Genomic DNA, 18,037 nt, shown 5'->3' with positions numbered 1-18,037 from the left:
ACTAAAATTGCCAGGGTCGTTGTTATTGTTCCAGGACCATAACATTGGAGCAAATCATAATTCTAATTTTCCAAACAAATAGCACAGAATTTGATAGAGAGCTTGCTGGCCAGAGCTACACGGTATCATTTTCAGTGGAGGCCATAACAGTTCTTTTAATTCATTAATCCGACATTAAATGTACCAGAAGAGGGACATAACTGTGTTTATACACAACTCTGACAGCATCTGATTTTAACAAGTTTACTAAAACGACAGTCATGGCCTTGACAATACTGAATGCAAAATACTGGTGTACACAGATTTTACAGAGTGACTCCTAAGAGCCAGATCACAAAACAAGTTTTAACAGATGGGAGAGGCCTGAGGGAAGGCAAGCACACTGATTTTATTGAGAAAAAAGCTTATATACTGTAGGGTTGCTGAAGTTTAATAAATAAAGGTCAACTTATAATATATAAAAACAATATAAACATTTATATGCTACATGCATATCATATAATTTAAAGTAATAATTTATATATGGGGAGAGATGCCAATTCATGTTCTTCCGATTTTTCTCGACAAGGCACACACACAGGACGTGTCTATCCGTATCCACCGCCAGCCCACGAGTTTATTATTTTCTGAAGTCAGTGCTCGGACGTAGGTTTGGGACGTTTTGCACTGAGAGTTCCAGTGTTTATCATCAATGCCCCTGCAACCGTTTTTGACTGGCCTGGCTTCCTTACATCGCGTTTCATAAAAATATTGTTTGACGGGAGAGTTGCCCGTTTTGATCTCCCCCAGCACCGTCACCTGGTGTCCCCGAATGTCGATGGCCGAGGACTTGTCGGTCACCCACAGACTCTCACTGTCACATACCGAGTACTCCCCTCGGTGACTCTTATGCTCCGCGTACCGTTTCCGCCGTGATGTTCTGTTCGCCACCACGGGGTTGCCCACGTAATCCTCCATGAGATACAAGGGTGGGGGCTCCAAGGGGGTGCTGTCGCTCAGCAGGACCCGCGGTGAGTTGTAGCGTCTCTGTTGCCGCAGCAGTTCGGTATCCATTGCAATCACTGGCTGGAATTCCGACTTGGCGGGCTCTCCCCGCGCCGGCTCTCGGGGGGCCTCTGCTTTCGGCAGGGTGCTCTGGTAATTTTCCTTAACGTCCACCATCTGCTTGGAGAGCTTGTTTTTCAAAATATCTGCCTGGATCAGCTTAATAATCAGGGAATTGAGCGAGTCTTCTGGCAAACTCCTTTGATCCATGTTGTTACCTTGGATGCCACGGAGATAAGCGAGAAGTATCACATAAAACAAGATGGACATCACCTTGTTCACCTGTAAGATCTGGAAAGGAAACACAGGTGTTAAGAGCAGGCGTGGCAGCTGAGTCTATGTTATTCTGGCACCAGCTACCTGAGGCTGAGTATCCCTGTGGGGCACGAGAAAGGACACCGCCCCCCAGGTTAGCAACGCAACTCCCCTCTGGACATTCTGAAGAGGCAATTTCTTTCCCCCACCCCCAGGAAATGCTGCGGAATGCACTCCAGGTCTGCTGACTCTGCTTTTTGCACGGGTTGTATTTACATTGGATGTCTGCTTTATCCTGCAGCCTCGACTTGTGGGTGGACGATGTCCTATCGCCTCTTTAAACATTCCTTGAGCCTGCAAAGATGCATGATTCACCCTAGCTTGGCAAAGCGTGAAAACTTCAAACCTGAGAATTGTAAGCATGGAGTAACTTCCCTTCAGCAGCAGCAGCGGTGGCCTTGTAATTGTCTCAAGAAAGAGTTCCACTGCTCCCTAGCTGCAGCCCCTGGAACACACTGAGGCTGAGGACTGGTTCAGTGGCCCCCATACTGCAGTGGCAGCTGTGGGGTCATTCCTGGCCAGGTCGCAGCCGGAGCGGTCTGTTCTTCTGCCCTTGGAAATGAATATGTAGGGTCACTACCCACTCTGCGACAGGGCCTGCGTTCCAGGGTGCTCTGCCGAGCTTTCTGACAGACACGCATCACCAACCGATCTGCTCCATCCCCAGGGACTCTCTCTGCAAAACAGAGCCCTGCCACAGCGTGACTTGCAGAAGACAGAGATGCAGAATAACCACCTCACATAAACGGGCTGGACTTGCCCAGAACAGAAAAGTCATTGTTGATTCACTTTCCTCCTTTAGATTTTTAACATTTCTGCTACAAAATGTTCCTGTTAGTGGTTATGCTCCTTCTAATTCTACTATTTCCTTGTTTAAACGGCATTTCAACCCATCGGCGCCCTCATTCTGTTGCCATAGTAGAAGCTTAACACCGGGCTCCTGAGGAGTCCTGGTGGAATTACAGTGCTGATCTCAAGATACCTTCATTGCTGGTCTCTGCCTCACTAGAGCAAAGCCCAGATCTTCCGAGGGTTGGCACTGGAAGGAGATGCTCCAGGTGGAGAGGGGCAGCTGAGCTAGTGATCCTCCACCTCCTTGAGATAATCACTCCTTAATTACCATCGCCACCACCTCACCGGTTCCCAGGGCGTACATCATTTCCTATTTAAAGTTCTGTCTAAACATGGAAAATGACAACTTTCCCCGGTTCACCTTTGGTAATTTCGGAAAGACTTCACTAAGTCCAAGGGGAAAACAGAGAGGAAACAAATAAAGCCGACACAAGAAACAGAAAAGCAGGCCTGCTAACCAACACCTGTGTCTGAGCCCGCCAGTGCTCCCTCACTCCCAGGACCCACAGAGAGCCTCTTCCCAGCTTGTCTGAAATACGGCTGGCTCGCTTGTCCCTAGAGGTCAGCAACAGTGACGCACTCTGCTCATACTGTCTCCTCTTGTCACTGTGATAAGGCGACCGTCTTCTTTCCACGGGAACTAGCCTTGGGAACAGCTGACTCCTTCAAGGTCAAAGCCAAGAGAGGGATTCTAGCTTTGCTGCTCACCCTTAGAGGAAAATGACTCTCAGGAATTGTACTATGCTAGGAAAACGGTTCCTCTACAGCATAAGGAATCTCCCTCCTATTCTGCATACGAGTGACATTTTCTTCAATATTACAGGCCCAACAAAATGCAACTTGAACAATACAAAGAATATGGCATACAACTAGGATTACCTTCCCTACTCCCCCCAGAAAGAATAATACAGCAGCAACAAAACCATTTAGGACTGGCAGTCTATTGAGAAACAATTTATGAAACCTCCCAAAAGCTCAGCCACTGTAAGCTAAGAATACACAGGACATCTGCTCTTAAGGAAATAAATCAAGTATGGTTAGTGAGGGGAGGTCCCGGGTAGAATAAGAGTCAAGGTACAGATGAGTGAGGTAATGACCAGGGTGAGCTGAGAGGGAGAATGCTGGCTGATGCTGATGGATTGAGGAGGAAAAAGTAAGAGACTTTATGGGTGGTGGCTGGAATAGGGAACCAAGGTTTATTAGAAGTAGACAAGCCATACAAAGAGGACATCTAATCTTATTCCTTCATCTTATAGATGAGGAAAACCTAAATGCAGTTTAGAGAAGAGGAGAGACCCACAGGACAGTGGGAGGGGTTCTCTGCACTCCGGCCCTCACCTCCCTTTTCCATGTGATGGCTGAGCTCACGGGCCCCTTGCTCCACCTCCATTCACTACTCACTGCTACTTGAATCGCGACCCACGTGCACTGCCTCTCCTGTTGAAATTTCACCCATTTTTCAGTGCCTGGTTCCAAAGCTGACTTTTCTACAACGCTCCCCCAAGATCCCAACAGCAGCACCTGCCACCTCCTCGCAACCCCAGCCTGCTCTCCCAGTGGCTGACCATTGCCTTCTTACTTGCCATGATACTTTGTAATAAGTAGCGGGAGTAAGTCATCTGCAGGTTGGTGTTTCTAAACTCTTTAGCAGGCTGTCTTAAAGCCCTGTAGGCTTCCTGTGGACTCCATTTCAATAATCTACTTTTAGCTTTTTTCGTACAGAGCAAGTCCAAGAATGTTGCTACAGAACTCCCCAAAACACAGAGGTTTGCAGCTGAAAAGGACCCTAGACAATCCCCTCATTTATACAGGTAAGGGAACGGAGGCCTACACTGGTGGCGAAGTGAGCTGTCTAAGGAATGCTAAACAACGGCAGAGAGTGATGGGGGCATTTGGTTCGTCGGTTCAACAAAAATCACATGGCTTGTGCACCATCAAAGTTATTGTGAGGGGTAAACAACGAAATCCACATGGAAGCACCCAGCATAGTATCAGGGACAGAGTGAGCACACTGGATGTGTTAGAGAACATGAACCTGAATGGCCTGTGGCCACGGTCTCGATGGTGCACCTCTGCCTTTGATGCACACGGGCGAGGGACCCAGCGTCTGCAGAGCTCCCTTCTCTACATCTGGCTCACAGCAATCTGTACCAACACGGTCCCAGCAAGGCTTTCCCCCAGATGCCACAGTGCCCGAGTGCTTGGATCTCGGACCACTTACACTGGTTGTGGGAGAAGAAAGGAATATTACGAACTGGAAGCCCAGAGAACAGACAAATGATGAAAGCAAACACGGGCAAGGGAGACGTGGCGTTTCTGAATACGCTGGGGGCAAGAAGAGATGCATTCTGATCTCTGGTCACTTTCTGGCCACCAGTACCTTCATTTTTCACTCCATGTCTGGGGTGGGAGTCCCCCAGTGGGCCAGTTCCCTGGAGGGGGCCATGGAAACAGGAAGGCAGTGCTAGCTCCACCCAGGCAAGGCACAGCAGTGAGTTCTTCTATTTAGGGGGATGTCTACGCTCTTTCTCTAGGGGTCACCGTCATCTGCAGAGAACTTCATTTAAGCAATTGTCATATTGTGCTATTATCGTTGGTGTGTCTCCCCTTGGACGACAGGGACCATGTCCTTTCCATCCACACATCCTTGACGCCCAGCACAGGGCTGGACAGGCTGCGGAGTTTCGATGTCAATTTACTGAATGAACGCCTGCTACGATATAGACCTACCCAAGGCACCGCTTACTGGCTGGAGAGCCTGCATGGGCTTTTGCCAAGCCTGGTTTTGGAAGCCAATCAACTCTGCCTTCTTTTCCCAAAGAAAATACAGGCCCTGGCTCTGAAGTCGGCCATGGTCCCCAGGCTCTTCTTGGCTATAATTAGAAAAAGACCTGTTAAAGACCTCAGTAAACCCCCTTTCTACACTCTCCCCGGTGCCCATTTCCCCTGCTCAGAGTTTTCCAAGATCCTGACCGACGTGCATGTGCGATTTTCCTCACTTAGAAACGCTTTCCCACATATGGTGTTTTCTCAGTCCCTGGAGCAACATTCCTACAAGGTTTCACCATCCCTCAAAATACTCAAAAGAGAGCAATTTCTGATTCCTCCTTTTTGGCTCAGTTAACAGCATCCACAGAGGGTTTGGGGGTATTCAAGAAGCAGCTGACATGGAAAAGGAAGCTGGGGAAGAGAATGGCACAGAATCTGAGCCCCCAGCAACATGCATCTGCCCTCCCTGTCACATGCAGAGACGGGGCTGCAGCCTTCAGGTTCCCATTCAGCTCTCCAGGACCAGCTTCCTTACACAGGAGCACCTCCCGACCATGTACCTAAAGACCCCTCCTGCTGCACATGTATGGAGTAAATTTTTAGACTGCTTAGGGGTGAGATCATCCAGAATAAAAATGCAAAGTGCCAGGTACTGGCTTATATAAATCTTAAATCCTGGTAACAACCATCCTGAAGTCGGTACTATCATCTTTCCCATTTTGGATGGGGAAACCAAGGCAAAGAGGGGTTCCCCAACTAGCTAACAAGCAGCAGAGCCAGGATTTGCACCTTCTGGCCCTAGAGCTCATGTTATTTTATTTATTTTTTTTTTTGAGATGGAGTCTCGCTCTGTCGCCCGGACTGGAGTGCAGTGGCCCAGTCCAGTGGCCGGATCTCAGCTCACTGCAAGCTCCGCCTCCCGGGTTTACGCCATTCTCCTGCCTCAGCCTCCGGAGTAGCTGGGACTACAGGCGCCCGCCACCTCGCCCGGCTAGTTTTTTTTTTTTTTTGTATTTTTTAGTAGAGACGGGGTTTCACCGTGTTAGCTAGGATGGTCTCGATCTCCTGACCTCGTGATTCGCCCGTCTCGGCCTCCCAAAGTGCTGGGATTACAGGCTTGAGCCAACGCGCCCGGCCGAGCTCATGTTATTAATGATGACACTCTGCTGCCTCTCCGTCCATCCCTGCTCTCAAACATTCTAGAGAGTTTACTTCCAGAGGAAGCCCAAGCTCCAAGCCTGGAGCCAGGACGGCTGCTGTCATCAGGCTGTGCCCTTCCCCAAGAAGCCTCAGCTCTAAGCAGAGTTTGCAGAGATTTGAGGCCATCACTCCTATGTCTTCCTCCCCGTATTTCCTATGAAAGCACCCCCACAAAAGTAAACACAATCCAATCCCCTCCTGGGCCTCATGGTCTTCAGTGCAGCCCATCTGCAGGTCACCTGTGCCTGCAGAGGCCCTGTGTTGTAGTGGACAGAACACGGAGTGCACCATCTCACATCCAGGGTCTGAGACCAGCACGGGAAATCTGGGCGACTTACAAAGAAAGCAGAAAGGCTCTGTTTTAGCTTTCCTCAGAGAGCAGTCATGAGAGTAGAGGTGAAAGCTGTGTTTAATTTGCCAAATTTTTAATATGCAAATTCAAGAGATTTCCTTATTTCTGGTATAGCCATATCCTCTGGAGGCAAATTCATTCTCTGGCTGGGGTCAAAGAGGACACTGGCCAGCTGTGTCCAGAGGGTCTGACTCTTTGGAGAATTTCTTCGGCTATGACATGGTCTCTGACTAACGCTACGGGCTCAGGAGACATCCTGCCAGATAACCCTAATGTCTTGTTCGGGGACTGGAAAGGCAGAGAGGTGGGAAAGTGATATATTTAAAGTAGCATGACAAAAGGGAAAGGAATGTGGTGGAAATACTAAACTAAGGCCATATATAAAAGACTGGCTATGCTTGTTCCCCAAATCTTAATTGCAAAATTAATTCACACTGGCTTTGTTCTGAACATAGGTCTTGAGGCCTCAGAATTAGTCACTGGGGCCACATGAAGATGTTCTGACCCATGGCAAAGCTGGGAGCTGGGAGAGAGAGATCCTGGTGGAGCCTCCACTGGGGATTGGTCTGGTTTTGGTTAATCTCTTTATTAATGATCCGGAAGCAGGAGGGAGGAAAAAGTGGCAGATTAATTAAAATGCACAGATGACGCTCAAAGGGAAGGTGCTGCAGACACCAGTGAGGACAGACCAATTAGGCTGAAGCACCCGTGGGGGTTGGCAACCTGGAAATAGCATGATTAGATTCAAACTAAAACATGTAGGTTAACTCACCGGGGGCATGGTGGATCCAAAACCAACAAGGGAGGGAAATGCTTGGAAGGGGATGAAGGGAGGGGGCGACTTGGAATTGCTACAAGGAGTAAATGAGAAATGAGCTCACATGAATAAAGCTGTGTGGGTTTCCACGGCACCTTCTTCCCTGCTAGCTCTGCGTCCTCCACCTCATTCACTTCAGCACCTCTCAGGTAGTGGCAACCATGAAACTCCCTGTCTTATGGAGCACAAAAAAGACATAAATTGAGGAACAGAGCCAAGATCACAAAGCAGGCCAGAGATGGTCCCCAAAACCTGCTGACGCGCATGCTCTAAAGTCACGGAAAACCAGAAGCAATCAGGGAGCTAGAGGAGAAACAGCTACTCTCTCTGTTGGTATTTGGTGAGGCCTCATGAGACAGTCCCTGAACCCTGAACAGGTCTGCATCTATGTAGTGTCAAACCAGGTGAGAGAAGGGGCAGATGTGGATTCCTATCCTGTTCTTTAAGATACCTAATTCTACTGTTGTTCCTCTCCTTAAAACTTAGTACTTAAAACTCAGGGCTCTGAAACTGACTAACACACATGGTCAATCCTCGGCCCAAGATCTGAAATAGGACAAGGCCCTAAGTTTTCAGGAGATGCTGGCTTCTCAGCAGAAATGAGACAAGACACACAGTCAACAGTGAAGGCATACTCTAGGATAAAATAAAATAAAACAGGGAACCTCAGAAGGTTGACTCGCCTCCCTAAGAAAGGAGGTACTGAAACTGGTCCTTTTGAAGGCCAGAAAGTGAGGAACAGGGACCCCTGAACAGACAAGGAACCTATATCCCAAAAGAAAGCCAAGTGGACCGAGATGGAGGTAGAAAGCTGTGAGTTTCCTTTGCACAGCTGTTAGGAGAGGAATTTCACATTGTTTAAAGCATACCCTCCTCTGGCCCCGGGCTGTGAAAGATGGAAGGCATGGCACACGTCAAAACAGTGTGCACCAGCCGCTCCAGGGAGGAAGGTACGACAGTTATTCCCCAGGCCAAGGAAGCCTCTGGCTTAGCCCCGTCTTGGCAAAGAGAGATCTTAAAGGAGCTTGGCATGTCGACACAAGCCCCAGGAAACTCAGGTTTACTCTATCCTTTACATATCACAAACTCCCATGTCATGGAGCGGGGGTGGACTAAGAAGGATCTTCAGAGAAAATCTGAGTCTATCTGGCTACTAGCCATCATGGTGTTATCCTGCATTTAGTCGTCTTTGTTTTGGTAATTCACACTCATCCACTACTGTGCATACAGGTGTGCATGCATGGGTTTGTGGGCCTACACACACACACACACACACACACAACATGTAACTACCTGAGGTGAGGACGGACTCTAGTTGAACTACTTTCAAATTTTTGAATTTTGAAAAATTTGAAACTATTTTCAAATTATGGAATCGTTTAATGTTCAGAAACATTTCAATTTTGGTATCATTTTCTGTGTCTTGATTACTCCAATCTGTAAGTGTGAAAACACACAAGGGGAAGTTGCTTCAGCCACAAAGACAGCTGAAAGTGCAGCTGGCATTAAATAATAACTTTGGCCTCAGAGAATAGCTGCCCACGTCAATGTTTTTGTTTTAAATTTATGATTATGTTCGAGTTGAGTTTATGGTCAAGCGTATACGTTGTCTGCAAAATGTTATACAACAGTAAGTGATACCATTACAAGATAGGGGCTGCTGAGTAATTGATTTTCAATAATTATAATTAATAATAATGATGACAATGATGAAAGTATTTATCTTATCCACCCAGACAAGCATGAGTCTCCAAATGGCAGAAGAAATAAGTTGGCTTCTTCTTGAGGGTTGGAGGCTAAGGGAAATCCCAAAGCATGCCTTCCATTCAATTCTTACTCTTCCAAACCAAGACCACAGCTGGCTTGGCAATGGCCAAAACTTTTTTGTGTGCATCAACCATAGCAGCAAGTCCGGGATAAAGTCAAACCATACTGGTTTGGCCCCCAGAGGACTTGGCTGCAGAAAGTGTGGTCAGATGGCAGGCTGACTCCTCTAGACTTGGCCATCAGGCCTGTGTCAAATATGGCCCCTCATGTCTCCCTGCTGCCACACAGCCAACTGCCTTTCACAAGAATGAGGAGTATTGACTGGTGGTCTGCAGCTATATTGATTGCTGGTCTGGTCTGGATCCCTTGTCCGGAAAACCATGGTGTCCGAAGACTGTGACAGCTAGGACTGTCTTTTGCTCCTCCAGGTGGCTCTCCCCTCTGTTCCCTGTGACCACCATCATGCTTCTGAGTACTTTTACAGACTCGGGAACTGAGGCAGAAGAAACATGTGTCTGGTGCTTTTCTGAGTCTCTTCTCACCCACTCATGTAGTGATGCGGGGATGTGCACACAGGAAGAAAATCAATCTTCCATCAAAACTGGAGTGTGTGATAGACACTTAACAAACACAATGACTCCAACCCAACACACTCCAGTGACTCTTTCTGGGCAGCTGGGCAAGACTGAAAAATTTTGGCACAAACACTCTGAACCCCAGGCTGTCTTTAATCACAGACGCAAGTCATAATAATCGCTTGTAAGAACAGCTCACATTTATTGAGCCTCACCATATGCTAGACTGTGTGGAACACTTCACAGGGATGATCTCAATTAATCCTTGTGGATACGATTATTATCCCCACTTTTCAGCCAAGGAAACTGAGGCTCAGAAGGATTAAGTACTTTTTCTCAAGATGACACATCAATTGAGAGGCGGAGCCCGGGAACAAACCCCTGTCTCTGTGATCCCACAGGCCTAACTCTTAGCTGATATTGCAGAAGATCTCTCAATTCACTCCAACGTCTAAGGCACCCGCCACTTCATTGCAGTGAACTAGGTAGCAAGCAGCATGCTGGTATATTAACGTTTCTTTCTTTGTAGAGTAAGAGACATTCAAGACAGATCCTCTGAAACATGAAGGGGAAATTTCCAGTCTAAGGCTTGCCTCACCAATTCACAGTAACTGAAGAGCACATGTATGTGATATGGGGCTAGTGGAATCAATTGTTTATGGTTTACTTTCTCCAAATGTAAAGTATTCCTTTCCTCTTCTCTTAGTTGATGGTAAAAAACAACCAAGAACCCGAAGATTCATTTTAAAAAAATGGCAGGAGCGTTGAAGGTGGGACAGATTTCTGATTCTTTTGTTTTCACAGATTGCAGCATATTTGTAGCTGATGATGAGAAACAAAATAATGTAGGCTCTTGGCACATCCCCTGTTTTGATCTGTTAATAAAAACCAACTCTGCCACTAATGAGTTTTGTGGCTAAGGGAGAATCACTGTGCATCTTGGGAGCCTCAGTTCCTGAGCAGTGTTTCTTCACAGGGGTGCTACTTGGATTTCGAACAGGACAGTTTTTTTATTGTTCAGTTTTATCCCCCATGCATGCAACTCAGGCCCACACCTACTAAATATCAATCGTGACCCCAGACACGGTGACAACTGATAAAAAGGACTCACACCTTTCCAAATCCCATTTGCAGAGACCCCTCAGTTACGAATCACATAACATGATGCTGGGGTGTTAATTGTTCTATGATCACTGGCCCTTTTACAATGTAATCAATGCTAAGGAATCCTTCTGCTAAACCACCACACATGTGCCCATAAATAAATAATATTGCAAACAATTTCAAGGTGATTCAAAGAATCCGTAAAAATCATCCTAGTGTCCCACAGATTTTAGGTTTAGAATTCTTGAACTAAAGTATTTCAAAGGTTCTTTCCAGTTGACATACCCTATGCTTCTATTATCCCGTATCAGCTCTGAGTCATTTCTTCTCCAGACCAAATAGAGAAGAAATTATTATTATCAGCCGAATTTTCTGGTCCTCTTTGTGTCCCTGTGAAGCCAGGGTGCCAGCAACTGGCATCCAACTCTATCAGGATTATACAATGGAAAGGTTATGGGGGGAAAGTGACTTGCCCAAAAGCCAATCAATCATCAATCAATCAATCAATCAGTACAAGATCCGGAACCAAGCCCAGCCCTCCAGATGACCAGCCCTACGCTGCTCATCCACATCCACACACAGAGCAGTCAGTATATTTAAGGACACATGGAGGGAAGCCTGCCCACACCTATCAATAGGGCTTCCTGGGGGAGGCACAGGGGTCCCAGGTGAGCCTGTCCAACACAGCATGTCTGACACTATGTGTGAGAGGCCTGAGGCCCCAGCAGCCCTACTCAGCCCATGGAGGCAAACTCTTTCCCTTCTTCCTTTCACAAGTGTCTGTGTAGCACCAGCTCTTGGCATCCACCTTCCTTATGGACACCAGGAACCAGAGCATTTTCCTTTCTGTCCATAAACCTGCCATCACTCCGGGTGACTTCACCTCCAGCCTGATGGCTTTTTCATTCCTTGGTCTCCCTGTTCCTGCACATCCTCAAGACCTGTGTTCTCCATGATGTTTGAAAACGCAAATGCGATTCCTCAAAGACCTAAGCGATTCCTCAAAGACCTGAAAACAGAAATACCACTCGACCCAGCAATCTCATTACTGGGTATATACCCAAAGGACTATAAATCATTCTCTCATGAAGACACATATGCACACATATGTTCACTGCAGCACTACTCACAATAGTGAAGACACAGAATCAACCTAAATGGCCATGAATAAGAGACTACAGGGGATGAGGTGTCATCTTGTAATGTCACCAAGGTCATTCCATTAAATTTGCTCAGAAGGGCCTGATTCAGTACCTGGATGAGGAATCTACAGTGGATCTCTAGGACGATTACTGGTGTTTACCAACTACTCGGGGCTGGAACCCTGAAGAACATGGGAGTGCCCTGGCACTGTTGATCTCCTGAAGGTGTGCGCCAGCAGAGGGTCTGCAAGTCCCACGGCTCTGACTGCAAAGTGGCGAAGCAGAGAGGCAAAGCCACCCACTGCTCATGGAGACTTCAGGTAAGTGGGTGAGTGAGTGCTAGAGAGACAGGTAGAGAGAGAGAGTCATAGACAGAGACAGAGAGAGACTGGGAGAGACAGAGACACATACAGCGATGCAGAGACAGAGATAGGCTGAGACAGAGAAAGACAGAGACTGAGGGAGAGGGAGACAGAGATGGAGGGACAGAGAACAAAGACAGAGACACAGAAAGGATCAAAAGAGAAAGAGACAGAGATATAGAGACTGAGAGAGATAAACAAAAGAGACATAAAGATAGAAAGAGACTGAGACAGAGAAACAGAGATAGGGAAAGAGGGAGACAAAGATACAGAACCAAGAGAGAGGGAGGTAGAAACAGATGCAGGGAGACCGAAAAATAAAAACACACAGAGAGAAAGACAGAGGGAGAGACACAGAGAGAAAGAGAACGGAGGAGAGATAGATGCAGAGATTGAGAAAAAAGGCGATACAGAGTGAGAAACAGACAGACAGAGGGAGGCAGAGAGACACAGAAGAGAGGAGAGAGACAGGGAGTGAGGGAGACAGAGAGAGAGAGACAGTGAGTTGGGAGGAAGAGAGAGAGACAGTGAAAAGAGGGATCTGTTATTTGAACAGGGGGTTTCAGCTGAGCCCAAGACTCTGGGCGGTGGCTCTTCTACCTGGTTGGGGAAAACTGGAAAGGTGGCAGAGAAGGCCCCTCTGAAGCCAGTATTGCTGCAGGTCCAGAGGACATGTGCACTTCCATTCACATTAGAGACCACTCCACCCTGCCGCCATCCCCAAAGCCAGTGACCTCCCTGCACTAACCTACATTTCTTCCTTCTGCCAGGGAAGTGAACACGCGGGTGCTGTAGATGCAGCAGGTGGCCAAGTCCCAGCACCACGGGAAAGATGAAGGCACAGGCACTCAGTGTCACAGAGCACTTCCCGGCTCAGGAAGAGGCTCTCAGAACAGGCCGTGATCACACAGGCCACCTGTGCCTCGTCCCAAGAGGGGTAGCAGTGCCTGGCACCCCGGCCAACACAGGCTGGGACAGGAGGGCTTCAAACAACAAGCCAGTACCCGTCTTGTGGGAAACAGGTCAGGCAGCGTGTGTGTGTGAGTGTGTGTGTGCGCGCACACGCATGCGCGCGCACACACACGTCTATGCGTGCCTGTGTGTGTGTGTGTTGTATGTCTCTATGTGCGTAGTATCTGTGTATGACTGCAGATGTGTCTGTGTGTAGTATGTGTATGCGTGCATGTATGCCTGTGAGTCTGTCTGTCTCTGCGTGTGTGTTGTGTGCATATCTATATGTTGTGTGTGGTGTCTGTGTAAGCCTGTGGGTGTGTCTGTGTGTTGTGTATATGTATGCATGTGTGATGTCTGTGTATGTATGTGCTTGTGTGTGCATGTGCATGTGTGTAGTCTGCATGTGTGTGTGTCTGTATGCATGCGGTGTATACGTCCAGGTGTGAGTGTATCTTTGTATCGTGTGCATATGTGTGTGGTGTTATTCTGTGTGTGTGGTGTGTGTGTGTTGTTATTCTGCTTGTGTGGTGTACGTCTATACGTGTGTGTGCGGGTGTGTATTCTGTGAGTATATCTGTGTCTGTGGTGTGTGTGTGTATGTGTGTGTCTGTGTCTGTATGTGTGTGCGGTGTTATTCTGTGTGGTGCGTGTATGCGTGTGTGTGTGCATACATGTATTCTGTGAGTGGGTCTGTGTGTGTGCATGTGTGTGTGGTATTCTGGGTGTCTGTGTGGTGTGACTGTGTGTGCATGTGTGTTATGTTATTGTGTGTGTGATTTATGTCTGTATGCATGTGTGCATGTGTGTGGTGTTATTCTGTGTGTGTGTGGTATATTTGCGTGTGTGTGGTGTTATTCTGTGTGTGGTGTGTGTATGTCCGTGTTTGTGCATGTTTCTGGTGTTACTCTGCGTGTGTGGTGTGTGTATGTCTGTGTGTGCCCATGTGTGTGTGGTGCTATTCTGTGTGTGTGTCTGTGGTGTGCATATGTGCATGTGTGTCATGCTATTGTGTGTGTGTGCATGTGTGTGTGGTGTTATTCCGTGTGTGTCTGTGGTGTGTGTATGTGCATGTGTGTGTGGTGTTGTGTGTGTGGTGTGTGTGCATGTGTGTGGTGTTACTGTGTGTGTGTCTGTGCTGCGTGTATGTCTGTGTATGTGTGCATGTGGGTGTGGTGTTATTCTGTGTGCCTCTGTTTGGTGTGTGTGTCTGCGTGTGTATGTACACGTGTGCGTGGTGTGCTGGGCGAGGGATGCTGAGAAGGGGAGGCGCCAAAAAGCTGAAGGGATCAAGAGCCTGCATCTACTCCCAGCCTCCCCTTTGGCCACTGTGAGTCCCTGGACAAGTCTGTTTTTCAGTCTCGGCCCAGCATCAGATTGCTTCTCTAGCAAGGGCGGGAACCGGAGTAAATCATCCGCAGACCATCCTGGTGTTAGCAGCCTGCTATTGTCCACAGGGGTCTAAAGCCAGGCAGGGCTCTCGCTCTCTGGGTCCCTTTCAGCACAGAGGAGCGAGGCAGCTCTGTGGGTCCTCCTCACCCACCGCCCACACCCCCAGTGTGGTGCACGTGGAGTCAGGCACAGGGCTCCAGTGGCCTTCCTGGGTCCCCATGAACTGGAAACATGTGAGGACAGGCAGGGGAGAAGCCGTGAGATGGAAGGAGAAACTCTGTGTCAAGTTTGCATTTCTCATTATTTCTCCAACCCTTCTCAAATTCCTTTTGTTTAGAAACCTCCTTGAGTTTCTGAAGGCTTCCCCCTCCCCCACCCCACCCCCTGAAAAATCTCTAGGAGCTCCTCCAGCCTGTAACCCTTCCGGATAACACGTTCCATATGTCGGTCACTCTTGGCATGAAACATTTGCACTCACTTTTCTGGTCACCTCCTCCGTGGTCTCCCCACATTGCCTCTCCCCAGAGTGACCCCACCAACCTCCTCTGTAAACCTCTGTTCAAGAAGCAGGCACTGGGATCAGGTTGGAGGGTCCTTTGGTCTCCCTCCCTGGTCAGCTCCCATGCAATATGCCTGCAGGTTCGCCTCCCGAGTGCCCCAGAGTGCTCCTAACTTTGCTCCAGCCCGCCCGCCGCCAACAGCTGCAGGGAGACCCTCCTTTAAGCACTGGGGCTAATTGAGCAGGGCTCTGACTGAGCTTGCCGCATTATTTGCTTAGAGCAAGCTTTTACAGCAAGGCAACACAGCGTTCTATTGTCTTCCTTTCCCACCCAGCTCCCCCTCCTGCCGAGGCTACCCACTGTGGTAAATAAAGGCCGGTGGGATTTTTTTTCCACCCTAACTTCCAAGGCTCTCTTTGCAAATGCAAACGGACATTCTAGCCTTCCTTGCTTGACCCTCGCCCCAGGCGCCACCCCCTCCACCCTCCTGATGCATCTTTTGATGACTGAATTTGATGCTGGAAAACCGAACAGAGCACAACCCCATGCAAGGTTTTGTGGGTTTTCCGAAAGAGGAAAAAGGTGGCGTTCAACAGCTCTGGAAGGGCTGCACGGGAAGCGATGAAGATGACTTTGAATAGATCACGGAAGCCTGAGAGCTGCTCTAGTTCTTCTTCCTTGAGAGCACAGGAGTCCTTAAAGGCCCCAGACTCCCAGGAATACTTTGGGGATCAAACAGAGGCCGCCTTGAAACAGGTAGTGAGGCAAAGCCCACAGCCTAACACTGGAGTTAGGAACAAGTGGGAAGACGTGAGGCCTAGAGGCCAGCCTGAGAGCATCAGGGCTTTCAGAAAAGACACAGAGAGCCCTGTCCAGGACACAGATGGCTGAGCCATCAGCTATCTTGAAGGACGGAAGGATGAGAGATTGAACCCCTACTCTGTGCCAAGGACTGAAATTTAAAACTTACATCTCCAGCTTTTTGGGGAGAGACAGAGTTAGGAAAACTATAAAGAGAGGCTTTTGCTATGTTAAAGCCAAGAAATCCAGGGCATAGGGTAGGTGAGGGATGGGCTCAAAGTTGTCACTGCTAGATGTAAAACTACAAGCAGAGTCTCTGCTTCCCGACTCCTGATCGATCCTACAGTCTTCCTAAAGGATAGCCTTCTCTATTTTCAAAGTCCTAGAGCCCAGCAGGGTGGGCCACATGCTTGTGATCACCAAGTAAGTAGAGCTCCTTCATCCAGCTGTAAACCTAAGGGAGAGCCCGCATATCTACAAAATGCAGACCACACTTTACCAGCGTTTGTTAGATACTCTAACAGTATCTGTGATGCACTGGTTTACACAAAATAGATCATTTCCAAAGTGGAACCACCTCTGGCTGCAAGAATATCCTCTTGACTAGGGAGATGGACGGATCCATTATTGGCCCAAGTTCTGCATCCACTTCTTTCTTTCTTTCTTTTTTTTTTTTGAGACGGAGTCTCACTGTGTCGCCCAGGCTGGAGTGCAGTGGCCAGATCTCAGCTCACTGCAAGCTCCGCCTCCCGGGTTCATGCCATTATCCTGCCTCAGCCTCCCGAGTAGCTGGGACTACAGGCTCCCATCACCTCGCCCGGCTAGTTTTTTGTATTTTTTAGTAGAGACGGGGTTTCACCGTGTTAGCCAGGATGGTCTCGATCTCCTGACCTCGTGATCCACCCGTCTCGGCCTCCCAAAGTGCTGGGATTACAGGCTTGAGCCACCACGCCCGGCCCACTTCTTTCTAATTCTAACCAGAGGGAAGCTTCACCAGCCTCACCCGCTGTCTCCTCTCTCCGGCAAATCTTGGCTCTATTTAGTCTATAGATGGCGTGTGTTCTGGAGATGAAACAAGTGAGGCAAAATTGTATCTAAAACAATCCTTTTTCAACAAGACTGGTATTAAGAAAATGACAACAATAACGAAGGAAAATATATTTGATGATGAGTTTGGATGATGCACGAGGGCTCATGAGACAACTGAAGGAATGTAATTGAGGTATCTGACTTCAGAAGCTCCGAGTGTGCTGATGGGCTTGGCAAGGAACCCTGCAATTGGCACGAATGAATGGATTAACATGGAGGATCCGTTGGAATCCATTGTGCAGAAATGTGCCCTGACATTGTGCTGGGCATATACAGTAGGGGACAATGAGGACCTGATAAGCTGAAATAGAAAGAGATTAGAGCCCTCCTAAGAGGTAATAGACGAGCTCCTCTGCCACGGGACCAATGTGCCAAATGTTAGAGTCGTTTATTTGAAGATTTGTTTCAGTTTACTACTAACAATGCTGTAATGTTTCTAGACGTGCAGTCTAAACGACCACATTCAAACCGGGTTTAATAGAGGAAACTCCAAAAAGTTCCTTCAAGACCTGAGGGGCTGTGATCCTAAGCTGGTGTTGAAAAAGCTAAATGCTGCCCCACAGGGAGGTCTGTCGGGCCACAGGCCTGTGTAAGCCACGAGTGACCCTCACCACAATGGAAGTGAGTCACATGGCTGCTGGGGCGGGGATCCCTGCCGACTGTAGTCAGACGGAAGGGTCTGGACATTCTTTTTATGCTGGCAATGGTTCAGAATGTGAAACTTTTGATCCTACAACATGATCCATTTTAATTCCTCCTGGTGATGTTAATAATGCAGTTGGCTGATGCCACACGAACAGCATTTACAATGCACGGATGCTTCCAAGAACAAGGAGGAAGTAGTAACTGTAGTCGTGCAGGTGAGCCTCAGTTTGCACTCTATTTAGGCTTCTGAAAAACGTGGATGGCAAATCAACTTTTGTGAATTGAATTGCATTTTAAAGATACTAGGAGGGTTTGCAATGAAAAAATCTTATTGTGGATTCCTGTGGAAAGCAGTAAATA

General features: G+C 48.0%; 1 protein-coding gene across 1 annotated transcript in view; it reads right to left on the bottom strand.

Annotated features, from left to right (window-relative positions):
• Positions 1-229: 229 nt before the first annotated feature.
• NTF3 (neurotrophin 3) overlaps positions 230-18,037 on the bottom strand; it is a 64,587-nt gene continuing 46,779 nt past the window's right edge. Inside the window, exon 2 of the mRNA XM_011951637.1 lies at positions 230-1,335. Coding sequence (XP_011807027.1) covers positions 541-1,335 — 795 coding nt within the window. The 3' untranslated portion in view covers positions 230-540. The remainder of the gene's footprint in view (positions 1,336-18,037) is intronic.

This window comes from Colobus angolensis, unplaced genomic scaffold, assembly GCF_000951035.1.
Source record: "Colobus angolensis palliatus isolate OR3802 unplaced genomic scaffold, Cang.pa_1.0 Scaffold11, whole genome shotgun sequence".
NCBI lineage: Eukaryota > Metazoa > Chordata > Mammalia > Primates > Cercopithecidae > Colobus > Colobus angolensis.
This window is presented reverse-complemented; position numbering and strand designations above follow the sequence as displayed.